Source organism: Cyanistes caeruleus, chromosome 1, assembly GCF_971803275.1.
Source record: "Cyanistes caeruleus chromosome 1, bCyaCae1.hap1.1, whole genome shotgun sequence".
Lineage (NCBI taxonomy): Eukaryota > Metazoa > Chordata > Aves > Passeriformes > Paridae > Cyanistes > Cyanistes caeruleus.
In genome coordinates, this window is record NC_141701.1 from 139,488,344 (window position 1) to 139,513,125 (window position 24,782).

Sequence of the window (24,782 nt, forward strand, 5' to 3'; positions counted from 1 at the left end):
GTGACTGTTCAAAATACATGCAAAAATACTGCTTATACAGCACAGGAAACTCCCACCATTTTATAACATGCAAGCATCATCATTCCACAAAAACAGTGGCACAGCACTTAAAATGTACTTTTAAGTACTGGAGGATACTAAAACTGAAATTTTCTGTTTCTGTCAAAGTGCTGAGAATATGAGCATTTTGAAGCTGAGTGTTATGATACATATATCCAGAAATCATTCCTCTTTTTTTAGACCCATCTAGTTTGTATCTGGCAGCCTTTTCCCCTCTGATTTGGAACAAAATGGCTAATCCTAGAAAGGTATTATTGCAGCTGAAAAAAGTGCCTTTTGAAATGCATCATCCTCATTTTGAGGATATAATGCTGCACAATAAGCAGCAAAAAAAAAAAATGCATGTATGCTGCTTCGTTGCTAATCAGGGAATGTCACCAAGAATTTTAAATTCATAATCAGTGTGCAGCAGTATTGGCTGGGTGCCAGTAGGATGCTGAGCTTGTGCAGAAGGGTGGGCAGATCCCTACTGGGCAGCACTTGGAAGGCAAGGGAGGAGTGTACCCTCGTGGTGAAGGCAGCTCCTGCAGACCAGGCTGTGACAGCACAAGTGTAGCTGGAACATCCTGTGACAGTCACCAGTCCAGTGGACACTGGACCACAGGATCTGCAAGGTGATGCCAAGAAAGCTGGGCTTAATCAGTCTAAAGAGGAGGCTAAAAGAGAAGCTTGTTGCTGTCATCTAATGGGAGGGAAGAAAGAAAACAGCTGGTAACTTCTAAGAGGTGACCCAGAAATGGGAGGAGATGCAACAGTCACGCTAATTGCAACACCAGGAAGTCAGATGAGGCTTTAGAAACCATTTTTCACCTTGTCAGCAAACACTGAAACAGGTGCATGGAGAGACTGTGCAATCTGCAGCCTTGGAGATGCTCAGATCCAGGCCACACAGGACCTGTTTGCAGCAAGGGGTTGGACTTGACGCCTCCAGAGGTCCCTTCCAGCCTTAACCATTCTGTAGCTCTATGACTCTGTTTTGTTTCTTAATCTCCTCAGTGCCTGCATTTCAACAGCAGATCAAAAACATTCAGCCAAGGCAGGGTGAGTATTTCCAGCTGTGAGAAGTTTGGTGAATACACACAGAAGCCACCAGCTCAGCACACTGCATTTGGCCAAACTTAACCCAGTATTCCGTGGGTCACCACCAGCCCTTTGTGGGCACAAGCAAGAACAAGGACAACAACAAATTCCCTTGCACCTCCTCCTCTCTCAGCACTGGGTAATGTCATGCACTGCCAAATGGAATGGCCAGCTGGCTATTCTACTCCCTTGGCTAGCAGGACCTCTGAATGCCTTTTTGACCCAGCTTTGCTAACAGAGACCCATCCTCTCCTGTAATATCCAGAGCTCTGCTGACAGCAAAGCTTCTCCCAGCATCCAGACTGTTCCTTGCAGCAGAGGCCATTTTACTACCCCTTCTCCTTTGACCTGTCCTTTTTTTCTGGCAGGGCTATCAGCAGACTTACCCCACCCATCACAGCAAACAATTCCCAGTGCTGAATCCAGGGAGAGATGGGAAGCACAGCATGGCCAGGGAAGGTGGGAGGTCAGACTCCTCTGCAGCACCACCAGAGTCTCAGTCTTCAGCTCAGCTAAAATCTGCCGCAAAGCCACACTTTTAGGAACCAGAAAGTGTGGTTAATCATGTTAGCTCTTACATGAGCTATAACAACAATTACTCAAACAGAATTAAAAATAATAGCTCAATTTAGAGATCAACCTCTGAATTGTCAAAATAAAGCCTAATATTTTGCTTGCATTAAAGAAATCACCAATTAAATTTGAAAACCTCCTGGCAACATGCTGTTATTTTAACACAACAACAAAATATTCCTCGAGATGGTATGACTGTATGTAATACCATAATAATTTCCAGGACAAGGCACCAAGAGAAGGAACCCATGACTCTGGAAGAGGACAACTTCTCTCTCAGTGCACTGGAAATCAGCAGCAAGGAGGGCACTAACCAACAGCACCACAGCAAATGCCATCAAGGCACAATGATCTTACAATGCTGTAGGGAGCACTCCAACACACACATCAAACACAATCCCCATAAACAAGCCTCAGTAAGAAAAGGAAAACATGAATTCAAGTCTCACAATGGCCAAACCTCTCACTCTGCTTCGATTTTACTCTGTTTAACTGAAGGTGAGCCTACTTCACCAGCTACAACCCACCTCACCCTGCTGCAACCACAGTTTTAATAATAATAGCTAACCACTACGGTTAACAGCTTGCCAGGCTCCACAGGGAATAAGTTTTGCTAGGTCAACTTTCTACTAGCAACCCAGCTGCCAGAGGAACCTACACACTCTTATCTCCCAGTGCTCTGTTACACCTATCACATGTTTTTCCTCTTTACATGCTTGTCTGTTTTCATTTTTTAAAAAATAGGATCAAATTTTTCACAACAAATCCTCAGGCTCACACTTAAAGCTGATTTCCTTCTCCCCAGAGAAGGCATTTGAGATTCCTCAGAGAATTCAAAACAAACTCTTGTGAAAGATAGGATGAAAAGCAGTCACAGATAAAAGTTTTCAAAAATAACTTCTGAAAATTAAATTCGATTAATTAATTTTTCTTTACTGCTTAGTTATCTCGAGTGATTACAAATCATTTGCTGGTAATTGGTGCTATGGCTTTTTGCTCACCAGAGCACCAATAGTCCTGACCCTGGCACATTTACTACATATTGAAGTGAAAAACCATTACCCTTTTGGGCAACCCCCCTCCCCTCACATCGCCAACCTTCCCAGTGCCATTCTTCCTCTCAGTGTTTCTTTCTAATAAGACAGCAGAAAGTGTAACTCATAGGCCTTTGCATGCTCTCAGATGCTCATAACAAGAGATCTGGAGCACTCTTGTTAACTGAGTCATATTTAAACACAGGGATTGGAAGACTTTCTAACAACACCCTCTTTGTATGTATTGTTCCACATCTGGGATAGCGGGCAGAGAACCCCACATGGTTCAGGAATTATGGAGCTTAAAAGAAAAGGGAAGAAAGGTTTTTCATCTCAATTCTGTAGCACTCAATGGAAGATAAACAGGAATATTAGTGAATAAGCCACAAATCTGCAGTCCATGCAAGCCTTTTATGAGCGTGGAACTTTGCCAGGTTCCAAAATGGTGTATGCAACACATAAGTAGTTATCAGGAAAATAGTTTTGGATCTTAATTAATTCACTGAGGCTGCAACCCATGTCCCAGTAATCAGTCAGCTGGTGATGACAAAGAGAAATAAGACTTGAGAGGCTCTCACACAACAACTAAAATCAAAACTGGATCTGTTTTTTATGTTCCCCTCCACATTAGGATTTTGCTCTCAAATTTTTGCTTATAGTTTATACTTCATGCAACTGACTTTGTTCTTCATTCAAAATATATGAAAGGCAACCACTTCTCCTAAAACTATCAAATGTTTTATACCTTATGTTGCGTAATACTTATACACCTAAGAAAAACAGCCTACATATTTCTGGAATGTGATTTCTATCTAGATCAACCAATATGACAATATCAGCAGCCAGTGAATGTAATTACCATCAGATTTTTCTACTTCAGCACAGAAAAGCCTAGGGGAAACAACAGAATAGAAAGCAATCTGTACTAATAAATAATTTGATGAGAAGATTATCTTTAAAGAGGTTCATTGCTACATCAGACAGGATATTTGATACTGTTGGGTTTGAACACTTTATGATTTCCCATTTCTAGTCAGTCAACTAAACAAACAGAAAAACCCAAGGAACAGCAAGAGATGCGCAGCAATTTGCCTTAACATTTCCTTACATTACTGTAATTCAGAAAATGTAAAAAATGTTTTTTTAAAAAAATGTTCTCAGATTCTTATTACTATTTTACCAGTAATTTAATGATTTTCATTAGGGAGAGGCCAAAATGAAATTTAACCACAAAAAAGGAAAATAAGAAATTAAACTGCAAAAAAGGGAGGTCAGTGACACTAAGGCCAAGGAAGCAGAAAAGGATTTTACAATATATTGTGATTTTGAGAGACTTTGATTGGTATCAATCTACCAAAACATTTAAAAAATAGTTTTGGCATGCCTGCCTGTATAAGCAGAAGCAGAGCCTTGTTCCTCCAGGGAACCACCCAAGTAAAACCACATATATTGTGAGCAGCGAAGTCTACTATTGTCTCCTAAAACAGCAAAGACCAAAGCACAGTCTTAAATATTCTCAGATGTCAAACATCTATTAGAAAAATGCTTTTTAAAAAATATAAAAGAAACTCAATCAACAAAGAAAAGCATTTTTAAGTAACATTTCTCCTGGTGCTGTAACTGAACTAGTGCTCACTCAGTAACCCAGGCCTGGAATGAGTCTGTGTAACCACCAGTTGCCCTGTGCTGAGCAAAATTGGGTCTGGGTGGCTGAAAACTGACCAGATTCTGGTAACTTCAAGCCCATAATTTTTTAAGTTCAACGGTAACAAATGCATTTGTGTTTTGTTTTCAACAGCATTTCCAATACACATAGAAGTAGCTGCCCTTGCGGGAAGAGGGGGAGGGCAGAGGGGAGGTAAGAATGGCTTTGTCTCAATTATAATGATCTGAAGACTGAAACAAGACCAAGCTTGTATGAAAAAATAACTTTTCTTACAGTTAACTGAAGCATTTAGAAGGGGAAAAAATATGTTCTCGAGGAAGAAAGGCCCTTATTCAGATCTTTCCAATACACAAAATTGATCAAAATGGACCTTTGTCTAGAGTGCTTCATTTCAGATGTATCACCCACTAACATACTGTAACCACGCCAAAGTAGTGAAGTTCTCTTAAAACCACTCCCATAATTCTGCATCTATGAGTATGGCAGTTCAGACACACATCCCAATGAATAAGAATTTTTCACTTTTTCTGTAAGTGACACCATAAAAGATTTATCTAAAGCAGATGATGCTTTTTTGTTTTCAATAAAAATAGAATTTAGAAGATTAAATAATCAAACCAACAAGAATACACACTCAGGACTTGTTCAAGCAACAGCCTGAATTCAGTAATTGAGTATATTTTTCATTAACCACTAGAGGTCATACAGTAACCATGGCAGACATCCAAAAGATGAGTGGACTCGAGAACCTCAAGGTCTGCAAAAATTAAAATACAAGGGTACTCACTGATCTGCACCCACAAATGAAATTCTGAACTCAATTTCAATAGCTTAGCTCCCCAAAAGATTCAATAAACCTGAATGTCCAGAGATCAAGTATTTTATGTCTTCCTAAAATTGAGATTTATTATTTTTACTTCCAAAAACACATCAAATAATGGGTGGGGGTGCAGCAGGATTGTCAGAGCTTGCAGTGCTTTTGAAGGTTTTCCTGATTTCTTCAAATATTTCCTCATTAGAACTTCTGGAACTCCAATTCAAGCAAAACATCTTCAGCTATACCTATAATTAACACTAAAGAATCACAATAAGCTGGAGTATTCTAATATTTTACTAGTAAATTTCTTGCTATGTAAATAGACATTTTAACATTCCAAGAACAAGAGAAGTAGTGATAAAACCAAGAATGACCCCACACACATAAAATACATTGTATTTTTAATCTCATACCAAAGTTTAGACTGGACACAGTAACTTACATTCTGTTAAATCTGAAAGGATATATGCCCTGTAAGTTTAGACAATTTAGACAGTTGGAATGGTCAGGGTCTGAAAACTACTTGCTTGAAAGAAATTCACTTTAGTGCTACTGAAAATCTAGTCTGTTTCAAAGCATTTGAAGAAACACTATTTGCAAAGTGTCAAAGTGCTTTAAGTTGTACACGGCTGATTAAAAATTTCCTGTAAAGTTCATTTAACCTTTCAAGAAGTGAAGGTGCAGATTGGGAGATGGATCAGAGTTAGTGACCCCATACTCCTTCCATATTAGATTAAATGTTAGGGATCAGTATACAAAGACATTTCATGAACTGACTTTTTATTCCATTTAAGACAGTTCACACTTGCATCTTCTCTTTGGAGAAATTTTATTTAATTAGATCCCAGCAACGAAATATAAAGAAAGACCTGTGTATGAAAGTCTTTTACTATGGCAGAGCAGCACTGCCAAGGCATTAAACTGCCCTCTAACACAAGAACTGGTCCCACCAGAACAGGTGCTTCTGTTGACTTGCATTACCTGTTCTGGAATAAGCAAGATATTTCACTCCCTAAAGCTCTCAGTCTGGAACATTTCAACATTAAAATAAAAATAATAACAATGAAGAGCAGTGGAACAGCTGTAATCTGAATAATAATTTCAAAAGTTACAGCAGCCATCATGTTTTTCAGCACAACAAACACTACCAAAGCTCACAGGACACATTGCACTATAGGAGCAATTCCTTGAGACAAAACAGAAATCATAAATCATGTCTTAAAAGCAGAAAATGTGCAGACTTTTCTCACCATAAAATTAACACCATAAATCTATCTAGCTCTTAAGAAATATCACAGAAAAAAAAAAAATCCAGCTTTACCTACACACACACAGAGATTGCTTTCCACTTCATACTAACACAGCAAAATTTAAAAACTCCATAAAAATTTAGAAAGCAATAATTTTTTTTGGAGGAATATCCAAATACAAACCTGCTTTTTCTGTGCCTGCCTTTTCTGAGCACCCAATGTAGCAGACTTGAAGCTAAGAGACTTGGACTGTCTCCTCACTTTCACTGAATCTCTCCGGCGATCATATGAAAAAGACGATGACTTCTTTGTAATTTTCCTCTTAGGTGTGTCTGCCATTTCACCCAAAGTATGGTCACCTTCAAGTAAACAGCATCCCACGAGAATAAGCACTCAGTATCATCAAGCTCCCACCAAGCTTGTATGAAACAGTCTTCAATCCTACAGGAAATCTGGCAGCCTGCAAGGAATGGAGCCCACCAAAGAACAGTTTCAGTCCTTCCAAGAGGTTGTAGAAATGAAAAAAGACGATGGTCCTGCAATGCTGTATGTCACTGAAGAGCAGGCAGAACTCCTTCTCGCTGTATAAACTCAAACAGGCTTCAGCAGTGATGCTAATCTGAAAACGTAGTGACTATCCTGCTGAGCACGCTGAAGGTGAACGGGAGGTAGTTCCCAGCACACCAACAGGGTGTGGAAGTACACCAACAGGGTGTGGGGATGAAGCAGAAGACTTTGGGTTCAAAGCATCTTCTTAACTCCTTCCTTTCTGGGCTACTGCTACGAAGTCAACTGGAAACTCAGACTGGTGAAAGCTCCCCAAAATAAGACAGCATTATTTTCTTCTCTTTGGATGCAAGGCCCTTTCTGAAGAAACCTTCAGCATGCAGTAACCACCCCAAAAAATGTATATGGGGCCCTGTTTGCATCTAATTTAATATTCCCTTCTCTCTCTTTGTCAGTAGGACTATTCATCCTACAAATCCAGGAGATACTTCAACTTCTAAGTCAGCTAGAAAATAAAGTACCTGACTCTGAACCTTATTGTCCTTCCTGGGAAATAACTACAGAGTTACAGCAGTCTCTTAAGACCTGTTGGTATCAATGGATAGGAGGATAATGAATTCTTATCCTAATGGCAGTGTGGCAATCTTATCAGACAGCTGAGATTGCAACTTTGGTACCAGGACTCTGTTTAGGTAGGAATGTTTCTCTTACATAAAGTATTAGTCAAGGAACTCTACTAGGGTGTACAGCCCCGAGAATTGCTGCTACTGATTTCCATTAAGCAAGATGCATCCAAAGGGCCAAGCTCTACAAACCATTTAAACCATGTTGAAAGACAAGGAGGAAAACTACCTTTGACAAACTCAAGCATTGTCCAGAGTATTTTCCAGAAACTTTTCCTTATTTTATTCATGATGCTACTTCGCGTACAAAACAACTGTGAATAATTTATAGTTGCAGGATTATCCATTACTATAATTAAGCTCTAATATGGGTCAGTCCTCTTGTGTATGAGTCTCACCACCTCTCTTAGGAAATATCTCTGAAGTTGGAACAGCCTTTAAGACCTGCTGGTATCAAGGAGTAAGAGAGTAGTGTTAATGAATCCCCATAAGTAACTTTTCCTGCAATTTCTTCCTTTGTTGTAGGATGAATAATATACCTCTAGGACACAGTGATATTGCTAAAATTAACCAAAAGCTATCAGAATGTTAAGTATTTATTAGCCATAATGGCCTAATTCTAGATTCACTGCACAGTTTTGTGGAGATGCACACTGTGAAGGATTCGAATGCACAGCTTTATATTATCTACAACTGTATCTAACCAGTGAATCAGCAATTACTACAAGATATAGAAAAAATCTATTATTAAATATTTTTAGTACAAAATCTCTTAATTGTGATGTGTTTATAATACCGTAGCAGTCATTATCTGTAACCACATACTGACCTCCAGTGTTACTATTAGACACTCTGAGACCATCATCATTTCAACACATACTGTGGTTTTCACCAAAGTTTAGATTCAAGGAACTTTTTCTCACAAACTTAAATCCTACCTCAATTACCAGTTTCCATGATTTACAAGCATCATCTTTTTGAAGAGTTAAAATGAGCAGAGAATTCAGTATTATGTGCTTGCAAAACACAACACCGCAAGAAAAAACATATTCTCCTAAACTTCATGAAGTATCTACAGCATTTGATAAACATCACAGATATTCTGATGAAAATTAAGGTCAAGGAAAGTTTGCAAACTTTTTGCAAACAGCTACTCTTATGACAGTTTCACTTGATGCCCCAGATCTTGCATTGAAAAAAACAAAGAACTACTTCTCAATATCACACCTGATTCTACAGCCATCTATAGGGTTTGCTTCTTACAATGTCTTTTCAAGACTGAGGTCCTGGTCCATTCAGACACTGCTAATGGAGGATGTTAATTTGTACCTGGAGTCAGTGTTGGCATTTGCTCTGTGCTTTATCCTATTTCTGCAAAATCCTTTCAGTTGTTTGGTTTGGTGCTGGAGGAGGCCGAGGGCTCACCACCAGCACACACAGCAGAGAGATCCCACCACCCATTCTCTTCTGCACCCCTTGCTGCACCATAGAGACCACTCCAGCAGCTCCACAGCCACTGGCAGCCTTGCTGCACTGAAAAGCAAGGTCTCATCCCACTGATGTTGCCATTCTTATTTCTTCATATCTCAACCACTCCCAGCAGCAAAGCCCTCTCCCTTTCCTCCTCAGCTTGCCAGGTCCTTTGGTGAACTTAAAATATTCATGAAATAGAAGAAAAATACTCAGTTTTGCAAGGAAGAGTCTTCTGCCATTTGAGTAAACACATCTGCTATGAGATGGGATCCAAAGAATGCCAGGGCCCTCATAAGCCAAGCAGCAGAACTGGGATGAAAATACTGAGGAGAGGCAGAGACAGGGCAAACTGCTGGAAGCCGCCTGAGACCTGGTTATGTACCTTGCACTTAAGCCACTGCGTCTAGAGGTCTATTGCAAAATCAGAAACATTCTCCCAAATATAAGAGCAAGCTCAGAACTCATTAGTTTGTATATTCAGTTAAAGCAGTCTCTCTCCAAAAGCACATCACCATTGCCAAGATGATATTGCACCCACCATGTTATTGTCAACTCCCTGAATGCTTCTGCAACTCTCCATGATCAGCATTCACCATCCATGTCCAGTTTCCCACACAGCAATAGAATTTGTCACTCCAGTATTAAAATCTCCCTTCTCTTCCTTCAGAACAACTGCAAATGTATTGAACAATACATGCTATATTTTCCATCTTCCCAACCAGTTATAGATCCACAAAACCCTCTTATTCCATGCCAAGTCTGTGGGACTTTTTGACTGTACTAACCCAGTCACTGTTGCTTAGGTGTGTCTTTCTGCTGAGAATACAGGCACATCTGTGAGATGTATATATATACTTGATAACACTGTCATGAACTTCCCCAGTATATCATCTTCATGCATGGGCCTGCTATTCCTCAGAGAACAGCTTTTACCAAAATATTCAATTTTCAGAAGTCAGATTTACCTGCAGCTCTTCAGATCTCCATGGAAACTGATTTATGGATTTACAAATGTCCATCCTCTCCTACCTGGGAGTTCTTAGTGCATCCATACAACTGTTTCAGCATTACAGGAAAGGAATTGGAATATTGCAATTTATCCCAAAAATACACAGCAAATCATGAATGAAAATACTGTCACAACACAGCTAGAAAAAACTAAGTGATGATGAGATTAACAATTTGAAGAACAGTGCTGAAAGAGGTGAAAAACTAAGAACCACAGTTACGAGACAGAATTTAGTTACATCTAATATCTCTTAGAGATTGAAAAATTCATGTTCCAATATTCATGTATTATGACCTTTATTTCCTCAGTCTCATCCATGAACACTGTGAAATTAAAATTTAGTTTACTATTAGAAATACTACAAGCATTTAAATTTCATTCTTTGTCAGAAGATAATATTTATATTTTGAGTATGTTGTTTTCAAATATGTTTTCATTAAGCATGCTGGGAATAAATGGTGTGTAAATACTCTGACTACTTCAGATTTATCAGCAAGACAGACCTAAAAATCATCATGTGCCATCCCAGTAATGAGTCAATAGTGTTAATGCAAAAACACCTGGTTTAAATGGACACATTCTATTTTTACCAATTTTTCAGAGTTTCAGTAATATAAAACTGCCAATCCCTAAAAGCATAATTAAAATAAAAACCACTGCCAAACAGTAGCCCATTGTAGAGCCCATTGTTCCAGAACTGAAGTTTTTTTAACAGAAAATAATCATAGGGTTGTTATATGATGGTTTTCTTTCCCAGTATCAATACTTTCCCAAGCTTGGTGGCTCAAGCAGTTATTTAAAGCTGTTACAAGAAAAGAATGCCTTATGCTCAGGATGTGTTTTGCCAAGTCACTTGTGAGTAACAACAAATTGTTTCAAGGTCATTCTGTTTTCCTGGGATACTGGGAATGAAGACACAGAACATGAAGAGAGAAGCTGCACACTTCTGTGTGTTCTGCACACTTCTGTGCAATCTTCTGTGGCAGAAGATCATCATGGCAATAGCTGAAAATTAATTTGATAGAAAGGTTTTGAGGGGAGAAAGGGTATACCAATAATGGTTTTGTAAATACTAAGAACCACATTTCTGAGTAATTTTTTGGCAATTTTGAAGTTTTGTCAGATTTGCTGCATAGGACCTGGAGAAGAAGTTTCTTCATTCACTCCAGGTGTTAATCTGTTAATGGCAGAAACAAGCACAAAAAGTTGTTATTCTCTATTCACAATTTTAGGGTTAAATTCTTAACTTGCAGAATGAAAGAGAAGTCACATGTAAATTCAGCTGCAAGTTTGCTTAAATGAGGCAGAGATACCCAAAATTTAGAATAAACAACACTACTTTGAGTATTCTGATTATGTGCTGATGGAAATCTAAAGATAACACAACATTATCTGCACAGCTTTCATTGACTTCAAAAGCTCTTTAACATTTTTGAGTGAATGAACAGGCACAGGGTTACCAGAATCTCATTCTTTGTAACAGCATCCTGTTGTCACTGGCCTACCCTGAATTTACTACAGAAATGGGGTCTTGCATAACTGGCTCAAAAAATAAAAGTGAGAGAGCAAGAATCAATAGCAGTAGGATACTGCAATCCCAGCCCTACAGTCCCTAGCTAGCCTTTAACCTTAACATTATAATGCATTTGCTCAAAATAGCCTTATTTCTGTGTAAGCTTCCAGTTAACATTTGTTACAAACAAAATAGAGTCATCCTTTCCAGACCCACATTTTTGTGTATCACATGCCTCTCTAACTCAACAGAGCTTTCCAAGAGGGAGTAAACAAAACAACAGTATTATTTAGAATTGACCATCTGTTTTAGCACAAAACCCAGAAGTTCATTTCCTCTCCACGACACTGGGCAAAGGTCCTAATATGCCTTCATATTATGTGAAGAAGCTGCTCAAAGACTTTTTCCCACTAGAAGACTTCACACTTCTTCACACTTGAAGCAAGTAGGCACTAACTTCATAGTAATATTAACAGAATCTCTGTAGGTCTCTTAAAAGCAGATGCAAATGAAGCACAATTGATCTCACTGAATTTCAGCTGTAGTTTGCTTACTTAACACAGTTGACTCCAGCTCATGAATGTTTACTAATTCCATTTCAGCACAGATCCATGAAATTAATCTCCATCCCATTCTCACCAGAAGTATTCCACTCAAACCAGCAACTTCTTGTGTGTCTTTCTGGGAGGTTCAAAGTTTGTCTAAGCAGCACTAAGCACCAACATCACCTTGAACTTCCAATGACCTGGGCCAGATAGAGCACCACACACAAACACTGTGGGAAGCGTGAGACTTCACTCCAGACAAGACCAAACCATATTCCTCTGGTTTTTATCTCTGCACTCAGTGGGCGTAAGCATGAATTATGCAGGGTGAAGAGCTGACTGAATATTTGAAAATGTTAAGTCAAGCAAAGAAAACCCATGCCTGCCTTAGTTTAGAGAAATAAAGCCAGGCTGTAAATCTGAGTATATATACCAAATTACTGTGGTTATTTTTGAGAACCAGTGCTGAATTTATCAGGACAGCGATAAAGGAATTTATAAGATGCCAAGGCCTTTGACATTTACACGTTGTTAGTCCCAAACTAATATAGAAAAAAATAAGTATATTGGAGCAAATGAATTTACGAATAACTGACATTTGGTTCATACCTTCAAAGGTATGAAATGCTTGTTTCAAAGTAGCTCTATTTGCTCAGCTGATCATCACAACCAGTGGCTGTTATTGGCAGATCCTTGCTGTTCTCTTGGGAAGGAAAAAAAACCTGATTTTTTCAGCAATATAGCTACACCAAAAACAGACATTTTAATCTAAAGCTTCCCATTGAGCAACAGTCTGAGCGTTTCTATTCATAAGAAAATTACATATAATTGCAAAGAAATTTTTTTTTAAGTTGTTCAAAATACAAATTCCTATTTCAGTGAGAATTCAAATATGAGCAACTTATATTCATACACATACTTTGGATTTGTTGGTTGCTTTTTTTTAAATAAGATTACACCACAATTTCCTCAATATTTTTTTCATGGATAAAGAAGGGTCTATGAGATCTCAGAATAAGCACTTCCAAATTACATCCAAAGTGTGAGAATTACTAAAGTGTCTACGTGCCTCAGTCTAGCCGAAGAAAACACAGTTAAGGATGGTTGGGTTCTGGCTTTTTTCTGCAGTTGGGTTTGTTTTTGCTGCTGAGAATGTGTGCCTACTAAAAACTGAACTGAGGTCATCAAGTATGCTATCATCAAGTTGGAAACTTATCAAGATGACATATGTTTTCTGAGAGTCTTCATAGAGAGGGCTACTTTTGCAAGTTACAGAAATCCGAACAAAAGAGGTTATTAATCTTTCTTTAAAATACTGGTCTAATCACTAAACGCACAAGAAACCTGTATTTTTTAAATAATAGAAGTAGGTTAGACTACTGACTAAATGCCAGCTGAAAATAATATCTTATTTGTTGTAGCCAAATATTTTTCAAAAACAGTAACAAGCCATTTGTATTCATGTATACAGAGGTAAATGTAAAAAACACTGATATGTTTCCACTGAAAACTATCCATATTTCCACAGTAAAACCTGATAAAATTACATTTCAATAAATTTTTAGAAGTTTTCTAAAAAAAACAAAATTCAAATGAGCATTACTTAGATTTTTGTTTATAAGGTTATTACCATTAACTGCATTAACCAAGCAACTTCTCATGTACTGATATTGTGTAATATAAATGTCCACATCTTCTGCTGGCTAAGTTAGAGTGCTTTATGCACTTTCTCAATAAACTATGTTAAAGGGCTTAAGAAAAGCTGTTTCAAAAAGGAACAAAGGAACAAACACCTTAGCAAAATCAGTTTTTCCATGTAATTTGTTCCATGTTTTGCTCCTTTTTTTTAAGGAGGAACAACACTGAGCATCACAAATTTTTCCAAAAAGCAACTAACTACCCCTTACTCATCTATTCTGTTTTAGTAAGTGACAAAAGAATCACAAAATACAGGGACAGAAGCAGCTAAATGAAGCCACCCTACTATGCTGCATTTTAATGTGAAGGATGCCATCAAAGATACTTCTCTCATTCCATTCAGAACAGCTGCTCTAAGGGTCTTTATATTTGTTATAGGACAGAACATTTTCTCCATGGAGACAGTGGAATAGGAGTAAATATATTCTTCACATCACTTAAGTGTTTCATTTTACTACAGCAGTTGACTACACAGAGCAGTAAATCCATCAAGATGACAAGTGGTCCTTAGCTGCTCTGCATTCTGTATTGTGCTGATATGACACTGCACAATTATAGCATAAAAGCACCACCAAAGACAAAAACTACATTTATCACTGATCCTTAAGTCTAAAGAACCATAATAAGAGAAAACTGATTTTCAAAAATACAGATGTTCAAGTAATAAATAACACAAAGAACTTCTCTTCAAGAATATAAGGCAGTTCCCTGTGAAAATGAACACTAAAACACTAAGTGTTCAGTTTTCCAATATCCTAGACATTTTTGTCCCTATTTTAAAGAAGAGAGATATAGGCAAATGTTTAATTTTAAGCACAGCTAATCCTACAGACCTCAATAATCATTTAATTACATGTTTAGACACCATCTGTTTAAATGCTTTTTTACGAGGTATGCTTAAGTGTACAGCTACAAAATATCCCTAACTGGAGATCTATTCCAAACCTTGAATTAATGGGGCCTGTATTCGGTTCTAGCAACACAAAACCAGTTAATACACTTGCTATGGAGGCAAAGCTAACAACCCAAAACTAAAGGGAGCCAGGAAGGTCAGCCATGAAATGCACTACAGGAAACTAAAAAACAATGACTAATGACCAAAATACTTGAAAATACCCAAACGTGAAGGTCAAGTGAGAATGACAAATTCAAGGATATAAACCAGTATAGCTCAGTACATGTTTATATTACACCTTCCTAATCAATGCCGCACAGTCCTTTAAAAAAGGAAATTTAACTCATAAGTGCCATCAGTAGAGATGAGCTTGGCAAATGCAGAGATAAATACTACTAATTGCTAAGTGTCTTGTCCATATGTACACAAAAACAATATTATAATAATGACTTTGCTTGCTTCAATTGCAGTCAGAGTTTTTCAACTATTAGTCATGCACATAAAAACACCCACAGAGTTTCACTGTGGGGAATTACCCCACTTGAAGGCAGCAAGACAAGGTAACATCCAAAGAATAAGATCTTGAAGTCACCAGAATTCAAACTTCTGAAGGGAAGAGCATGTGAGGAGCTAAGAACCGCATTATTCAAATAAGTCTGTATACACACACACACACATATATATATATATATATAAAAATATATATGTATGTGTATATATATTTGTATTTATATTTAGTGACAACTTGCACCAGCCTCCCTGAGGCCTGTAAGCAAAATAATCATGCAGCTGAGCACTTCAATATGAGATAACCAACTAGAGGTTTTAATTAGCTTTTTATGAAATCTTATCTGGGCACTATTTTTATGGAAGAAATTCCTGAAAACTCAGCACTGTTACTCTATACATCTTGAGTAATCCCAACATTTCAGACAGTGAGGAGTCTTCATGTCCCAAGACTCCTCACATAATTTTTCTTTATAAAGTCCTGGTTGAAATAACCATGTCAATTAAGTTTTGTCACAAGAAGTAACTACAGGCAAAGTATCTATTTCTGAAAAATTAGCCTAAGAGTCATCATTTGGCCAGTTTTCAAGGAGCCTTGACAGTGCCTGTTCCAACAGAGGCAATTAAGGATACTGTCTGTGAAGGAGTGTGGCCCAGAAACATGTTTCCAGGCTGAAGTCTGTATCAGGCTCTGATGCTTTCAAGAGCTTCAGCAAACACCTGTGCCTTTCCAAAGAAAAGCAGCATATTTACATGACTTTACAGTTTGCCACAGTGTTTCTTACCTACAGGTATTTGAACAAGTAATTCAAAGATATTTGTATCAATAACTTCAAACAACTAGCCAATAAACAAAAAGCCTCTTAGTTGACAGCAATCTTAATCTCTACTTAAAAAAGAATAAAAGCACTCAAGGCCCAGCAGTGTATAATTTTTGTCTAAAGTTCTGTATAACTAGCAATTCCTCCAAAAACAAGTTTTGAAAAAATAAACTACTCAACACTTTAAAACCAACACGATTTTTTGCACATATTCAAGTGGTAAAACAAAGCTACAACATCACCTTACAGATGTTTTTTTGGGTTTTTTTGCGCATCAAAGTTCTACTGTTTGAGGGGTTTTTTTGTCTTTGCAGCCCCCTTTTCCTATTTGAACTGTTAAAGAACCAGAAAGGATGGAAAACCCATTATTTCAATTATAAAAAACCCCAGGACAGTAGCCAATTTCTCACATCTGTCAGGCAAACTACATAAAAAATGTCTAAAATCTCTGTGTTGACTCCCACTTTGGGACACATGCAGGAAACACACACCACTGATGTGCTGAGGTACAGTCTGTGCCATGCTACTTTCGTAGCCATTTGTACTTACACGGTCTTTGTCATCAGCTACATCACAAAGAATGTCATCGAGATCCAAGATCCCACCATCCCCGTGCTCCAGCCGATGAACTTGTATCCAGTAGTTTTGATCCTGCAGAAATGAAGAAGAAAATAGTATCAGATTACTACATGCCAACAGGAAAATGTTATTCCACCATATGGTGAGCATCACAATCCTACAAATGCTTGACATCAAACATCTATTTAGGTCATATTTCTGTAAATAAATGTAAATTGAGATGCAAAGCCCAAGTTGTTTTTTTTTTTAAATTGCCTCAGACTAGATAGGTAGTTTACCCTCTTCTATCAGACCTGCACAACTTACAAACCCATCCCTGACAGATAAGATTCTGACACATTACCAATACTACTGCACATTACATTCCCAATATTGCTTCCATGAAATGAACGTACATTATCCTCAAAATAAAGTATGTAAGACAGTGGTCAATAAGCAGAAAAGGTTACATGCAGCTGTAAAAGGTGTGAGGTTTTCAAAGAACAGCTATAAAAGGCACAAACCAATACTTAAACACCATCAAATTGCTTTCTATCTGTCCTTCACTAGAGTTGGTAAATGAAGTATCTTAAACTTATACTAAGAACACTTTCCACATTTAAAATAAAAAATTACATATACACATAGATACATGCACATATATATGCATACAAATGTGTGGGTGTGGCTTTGTGTCTATACATGTCTCTAGCAGCAACTGGGAAGACTGGCTGTATAGTCTTTATTATTACTTTTGATAGCAAAGGAAGCCACAGGGAATAAGTTGTGTCCACAGTGTCTCCATATGACCCAAGTGCTGGTTAGTACTCGACATGCTACTCTTAAAAGATTTGTCTCCTAATGGGGGAAAGTTGCCTGTAAACACACAGCCTGATCATGCTACATAATCCTTCTTCTCAAACACAACCCCCAACACCCCAGGCTGTTGTTCAATGCCCCACAGGAAAAGAGCTTCTTGTTTTTCACTGAGAAGGCATGGCTGCACAAAGTTTCTGCTGGGAGGACCCAAACCTGCATCAACTTGCAGAGTTCCTGACTTCCTAAAAATAGCAATTAGCATCAGCCTTTTCAGGTATAGTGTCTAGAAGTGACAAAACAAACAAACAAAAATAATAAAAACATCACACCAAAGCCAAACCTGAACTGAACAAAAACCCACCCACACTAAAAATAGAACTCATAAATAAATAACCTCCACCCAAAAAGGCTTGAAAATATTTTGATTTCTTAAAGATGGAGCGGGACAAGAAATGGGACTACCAGAATTCATCTAAATCCATATATACAATTAAAGCCTGACAGAACATGCTACATGAAAAAACATCAAGAGATACTCATCTTGGTTTTAATATCCTAAAACTCTATTATTTGCACATTATATATATATACACATAGGTCAAATATTTTGGAGACATTTGATAACTATGAAACTTAATTGTTTGTATAAGTACATCCTCCTTAAATAGTGCTGGAAGTCATCATCATCAGATCATCAGATTCCAGAATTACATTTTACAGTCATTAGGTTAGTCATTTCAAAAATTAAATTACAGACTTTTTTCTCTGATTTCTCTAAGTATTAAATATCATTACCTTCCATTTCTTCTAAGCAGGCACTTATTATACAATTACCTGGATTTCTAGTATGTGGGTTTTCCCTAAACAGACTTATTGTTGTAGCATATTACAAGAGATAGCATACATTTTTAATGGTAAAGATTAAGGAATAATTAAAAATGGTATTACATTATTTACACTGTGATGCATACAGAGCAGCCTACATAGCTAGCTAACACACAAACCTGCTCTGTAAAAAAGGTACATAATGCAAATACTAGGATAAACTTGTAAGTCTGAATACTCAAATAAATAACACAGGGCTGGACAAAGTCACCTGTGTACACCAGGAATCTTTCAACATTTCTTAAGAAACATGTTCAAAGGGAAGTCTGCTCAAGAGATGCCTTTGTAAATTCTACTCTCAAATTAAAAGGAAAAAGATCTTTCCTCATCCTCCAGCCCATTAAAAAAAATCTCCTCTGCCTCTGGTATCTACACCAAAGACTGAAACACATTTGCAAAGACCAAGGCATAGAAGACACAGTCAAACAGACAAACTGTGAAGCACCTTGCTCTCGTAAAGGACTTGACTCAGGTTTCCTCAGCTGCGATTCTCAATCTCAAAGCTAAGCTAGAATCGAACCATAAAGCCAGCCTTCACTGCAAAATCGCAGATGGAAAATGGAAAACCTGGTTTGGTCTTTAACACAGCCTGATCCCTCACACATCACCCAATTCACCATTTTGTTTCCTACAACTGCTTCTTCTTACTGAAGAATGGAATCATTGAAAACAAGTAACTGCAATACTGGCTCAGTGACAGGACTACATCCGTCAAAACAAACAGCAGCCAAGCTAAAACTACAACTTCAATATCTATGTATCCTTGTTTCTTGCTTCCTACCACAACTATTTCCTCCCTCCAAGGCAAATGTAAAAAAATATTCAAAATTACAGAATCAATAGGAGAAATAGCCATTTCTAAATCACTATGGTGCTATTTCAGCATGAACAATCTACTTAAAAATAGCTTTGATATATAAGCTGCATGACTTCTGCTAATTACTTCCTTTAAAAGTTTCTCAGTATTGCATAAGAAGCTTTAGATAGACTTCATTTTTACTGCATCACCTATTAGTACTGCCATAGCCTGAACTGTTCTGGTCGCTTTTCCTGTCAGACAAGGTCCTGATACAAAACAATACGTGAGCAAGACCAGACAAGAAATATACAAAACTAGTTTGGCAAGAATTTACTCTGGCGGGATTTGGTAAGTAAATATGAAATAACAATGCAACTTTTCATTAAAGCTCTCTCCAAACATCAGAACAGTCTTCTCTTGAGGCCCTTCTACTCTATTAAAGGTTTTGCATAAATCAAGGATTTGGTGGGGAAGGACTGGAAGGGAAGAGAGGTCTAGGAGGGAAGGGAGTACTCACATTGTACAGAGATTAGTTACAGCATACTGGGCGGGGGAAATAGAAACAAAAAAAAAAAAAAAAAGAAAACAACATTGAAACTAGTGATTATACCAAGTTATGAAAATCCACAGCTATTTATGGTTCTAAGTTTTAGCAATTATTTCTATATATTATTCAACCAAACAACATGAAAAAACCAAACTGCTTAAATGTTCACATTTAAATTCCTATTCTGTGATCTGTCTAAAATGAACACAATGTTGTATTAGAGTCAGCTCATATGCATTGTCTGCTAAATACGAAAGACACTGAACCAGACTTGACACAGATTGGAATTTAAGTACTCCTATGTGGATGTTACAAGTGCATCTGTATTTGTGGCTTGGTCAAGTTGTATTTTTTAATCTCAGCCAGTAAACAGATACACACAATTACCTACACAACAGCAGTAATACAGTGCTCAAACATTTTCTGAAGGAGTCAAATACACTGTTTTGGCATAGACCAGTTCCTGAAGTGGAAACTAGCTAGTGCCAGAGTTTACTGCAGTTGACATAACTTCATCTGTGGGGAGAAATGGTCCAGTCACTCGTTCAGGACATCTGAACACCTTTGGGATTACCCTCTCTGGGTGGCAGTGCAGGGCTCTCAAGTGATATGTCAAAAACGAGGGACTGCCACCAATACTCACCCACAGCAATCTGCTCAGGGCATGTGCTACAGGGTGCTTAGACAAGCTAAAAGGAAAGTATCTTCTAGTAATTAAAAAGAAAAAAATGACAAGTATAACAAGTCTACAAAATTCAAGTTTCTGTAAAAAAAAAAGGAAAAAAATGAAACAAAATTTTAAAACTCTCCCAACAAGTTTTTCAAGAAACCTGCTTCAGAGTTACGGTTTAGTCAGACATGATGCTGTTGTTTCAAAATCTGAGTCTGTATAATAGAATCAGATTTTCATATTTTGTCAATAAAACAAAGCTACATTTATATTCTTTCACTGCTATGATTGTGTAAAAGGGTACTGCACTCTCCAAATCTGCAATGCATTTAGACAGAAAAACAAGCGGTGATAGAAAATTCATTAGTTTCACTGCTCCACCAATGTGTAAGTTAGCAAAGCACAATTATTTTTAAAAAGGTGCATAGATGCCTTTGTCACTAGTTCATGTAGAAGAACCAGCAAGTTCACTTCATTGAATGCAAGGATAGAAGTAACGCTAAACCTGATTTATAATATCTTCATTTAAATATTGCATCACTCAGCTCAAGTCTAAGCAAGTCAGATCTCCCGTTTCCTGTCTACACCCATTTAACTATTCAACTTAATGATAATTATAAAGGTACTCATAATTTAAGATCATGAACACCACATTTTCTAATCCTCAGCAATGAGAGATAAATATTTGCTAAGTGAACACCAGCACTGAGACTGGAAGCAAGGGCACATTACAAGGGCAGCAAGAATGTAACCATTCACATTCTGTTTATTACATAAAATTACTTCTAAAAAGCACAAAGGAAAAACTGAGAAAAGCATTTGTTTAAGTAGCATCATTCAGTGTTCTGTAACTAACAATTTCATGTTCCCACATAATGGAAACAAGGACCATATGTGGAAAACAATATCTAGAAATCAGAATGGAAACAGCAATGTGTTCTTATAAATGGCATAGGAAGATTTTTTTATTCCTTTACATCTAAGTATGTGTCTTCATTTTCACAAATATACCTTTTCCAAAAATATATTGAAATATTTAACATTAAAAGTAACAGTAAACAAGATTACTCTTTTAATAATATACTTATAATAAAATACTTTGTGCCTATCTTACAAAAAGACAGTACCACAAACCTCTGAGAAGTCGCAATCTATTTAACAGAAAGCAGAAAATCAGGCTCCTAAAAGCCTGATGAACAATGCTTAGTGTTTACTAATTGTGCCCACTACTGTGATTTAATCTCACCTGTCACCAGCAGGATGTCCTGAAGCATCAGAAAAACGACATTAATCTGCCTGGATACAATTACGTACTCAGAGCTGGGGTGGCAGAGGAGTGTGTGTGTAATTTCTTGTGTGCTGTTTGAAGCCCTTGCAGAGAACACTGCTGGGGGAGGACACCATGCTCACCCCAAGAGGCCCTTGTGCTTAACTTTGCCTACATTTCCCAGCTGTGTTTCCCTTCAGCTGATGCAGACCAGTTGCCACTACAACCTGTTGCACATCTGGAAATCAAGTAAATCACGTATCTTTCCCCTCACACTCCTGTATTTTCTAATCTGTTCTTGCCCAGAGAGGAAGTTTATTTTTTACCACACAACACTCTTGGGAAATGGATTGGCTTTGCCAAGCTGAGCTCCCAGAGGCTCTCTGTGCCTATCAAGACTTTGTTTCTAGAACTGAAATTATAAATTTATATATAATTTATAGCTTTTTGCTTTAACACAGATCCTTACATGATTTTTAAAAACCACTATCAGCTGGACTGTTGTGCACAAGTATTTCAGTGTAACTCTCAAAGGAAAACAGACTTGCCACCAGGACAAAGGACATAGCAGAAGCATATCAAAGTATGTCAATAAAACTTCACAATTATAGATAAGGAAATAAAGAGAAAGTAATTATATATTATTAGTTTCTGCTTAATACCATCTGAATTTCAAGACGACAAGGCCATGTGTGTGGCTATCTTCACCGGATTGACTTTTTTGAGAACAGATAAAGTCTTTGTAGCAAGAATACACACGGATAAAAACCAACTAAATCACCAGGCTGGGGTGTGTACTGGACTTGTCTGTTCAGCAGCATATGGCACTTGGGCGTGTTAACAGTCTGAAAGGAAACTATGGTTAATAAAAAACTAATACGCCTGAAAATTTGCCAGTGAATTCATTCATTTCCCTGTCTAGCTCTGCGCTCCAGGCAGGAACCATCCAAACAAGCACTTGGGTGCCAAAAGACAGCCATGAGCGCTTGCAACGTCAGCTGGCTTCCAGTTACGTTCCACAGGCTGAGAAGCCAGCAAGAACAAGTCCCCAGGTTTAAATTGCATCCCCATCCCATCGTCCGTCTCCTCGAATTTCAAGCACGGAGATCTGCTGTATAACACACAGGAGCAGCAATGGAGAATCAGCTTCAAAGCCTGCTGTGCTCTCTAAAGTACGCTGATGCTGCAGCACGGACGGCTGGCAATACTGGCACACCGTAAGTGCCTTCACTGTCTCGGTGAGGGCACAAGCCACAAAAATACTTAACATTAATGAAAGCAGCCCAGTAAGGCTCAGAAAGCAGCTGATACCTGTAGCAATTCTTAAGTTACCAGGTGATGAGCTGAAGGGACAGTTATCTTTTCCATTTCTGACCTCACTGTACCTGCAATCACGCATCTCACACGAATTTTAGAGCACATTCACATACATTTGCCCCATGTCCCATGAAGTCGAGAAAAGAAAGGCCTACAGACGACAACAGAAAATAGCTGAATGCTGTACAGCAGAAAATCAGCCTCATCCCTTTCATCTTTTTGATCCTTAACCTGTAAAACTGCTCTTTGTTTTGAAGAAGCACCACACTACAGTTAATTTCTTGCTCTTCTGTATTACTGAGAAAGAGGAATGCACATTCAGGAAGGTTACACATCATGCCGTAAAGAGACGGCTTGGCCTAGGATTAAACTTTTTTCAAACATACATTATACAAAACTTCTTCATCCAAGGGATGAACACTGATCTGATATGAACCAGTTATAGAAAAGAGAGAAACATACAAGCCTGATCACTAAAGCATCTTGCTCCACTTTTGTACTCAGCAATGCTTTCCCAGCCTTCCTAAAAGGGCTTTAGCTTACCAGAAATCCATCCAAGACAAAATCTGAACATATGGCGAATATCACTCTTCCTGACACAGTGAAATGTTAGAAAGGGTGTTTATGAAGCAAAGAAAAAGTAATATTCGGCTTTTCATGCATCCTGTATTCAGTTTCAACAAAGATTTACTTAAAAGTTAATCACATTACACTATCAATGTCAGTCCTCAGTAGACTGAGTGCAGTAGAGAAGTCTGATAGCCAAAAAAATGAACCAAATAGTCATCCACTTCAGCAATTAAATGCCTCCAAAAACCCATTAATCGAGCTAATATGGTCTGTTGGAACGCAACTACATACTGAGTTGTGCTGCATTACTCATTATCTACTGCATTATTTTGGAGTACAAAAAAACAGCATCAAGGAACTACTTAATTTTGCTTGAATTGGCAAAAGGTCGCTATTAAAAATGGTAAATTTGGCTGCTAGCCACTTTACAGTTTACATAAACTTCTGAATATATATATATATATATATATATATATATATATATATATAAAATCCTTGCTTTTCTGAAAAGAAATTCTAATTTCCTAATCTGTAAGGAAAGTAGTCTGAGATCTACTGTAGCAGTAAACTTCTTGTCTTCCTACCCTCCAAATATATGCAAGTTCTTTCTATTAATGCATTACCCCATGCATCATGAAAGCCTGGAATTTTTATTTAACTCATCCACTTTACCTAGAAGAAATCTATACCAATCCATGAGAAATCATATCACTAATTGCTTTAAATCAACCTTTCTATGTACTGCATAATTTCATTACCTATTAAATAGAACAGAATATCTATATGCCCCAATAACTTAATGTCAAGGAATAATTCATATTGGAAGGAACCTCAGGATAATCCAGAATTGGACAGGGACCATGCTGAGCAGAGAGGGATGATCCCTTCCTTTGTCTCCTGGATATGCCCTGCTGACACTTCCTGCTGCCAGTGTGCAGGGCTGGCTCCTGGCCACTCACTGTCCCCAGCCCCAGCCTGTGGCACTGCCTGGGATCCTTCTCTAGTGCAGGGCTAGACATAGGATCATAGAATTGCTTAGGTTGGAAAAAACCTCTGAGATCATCAGGTCCAACTGTTAACCCAGCACTGCCAAGCTGACCACAAAACCACGTCCCTAAGTGATCCAACTACACATCTTTTAAGTACCTCCAGGGATGGTGACTCAATCACTCCTCTGGGCAGCCTCTTTTCACACTTGATAATTCTCCTATGAAGAAACCTTTCCTACAATCCAACTTAAAGTTGTCCTGGTACAATTTGAGGGCATTTCTTGTCATCC

At 37.8% G+C, this 24,782-nt stretch overlaps 1 protein-coding gene across 22 annotated transcripts in view; it reads right to left on the reverse strand.

Moving 5' to 3' along the window:
• PARD3 (par-3 family cell polarity regulator) overlaps positions 1 to 24,782 on the reverse strand; it is a 487,559-nt gene that overhangs the window by 422,459 nt on the left and 40,318 nt on the right. For all 22 annotated transcript variants that reach the window (XM_086863442.1, XM_086863388.1, XM_086863514.1 and 19 more), the window contains exon 2: positions 16,621 to 16,722. In XM_086863442.1, coding sequence (XP_086719568.1) covers positions 16,621 to 16,722 — 102 coding nt within the window. The remainder of the gene's footprint in view (positions 1 to 16,620; positions 16,723 to 24,782) is intronic.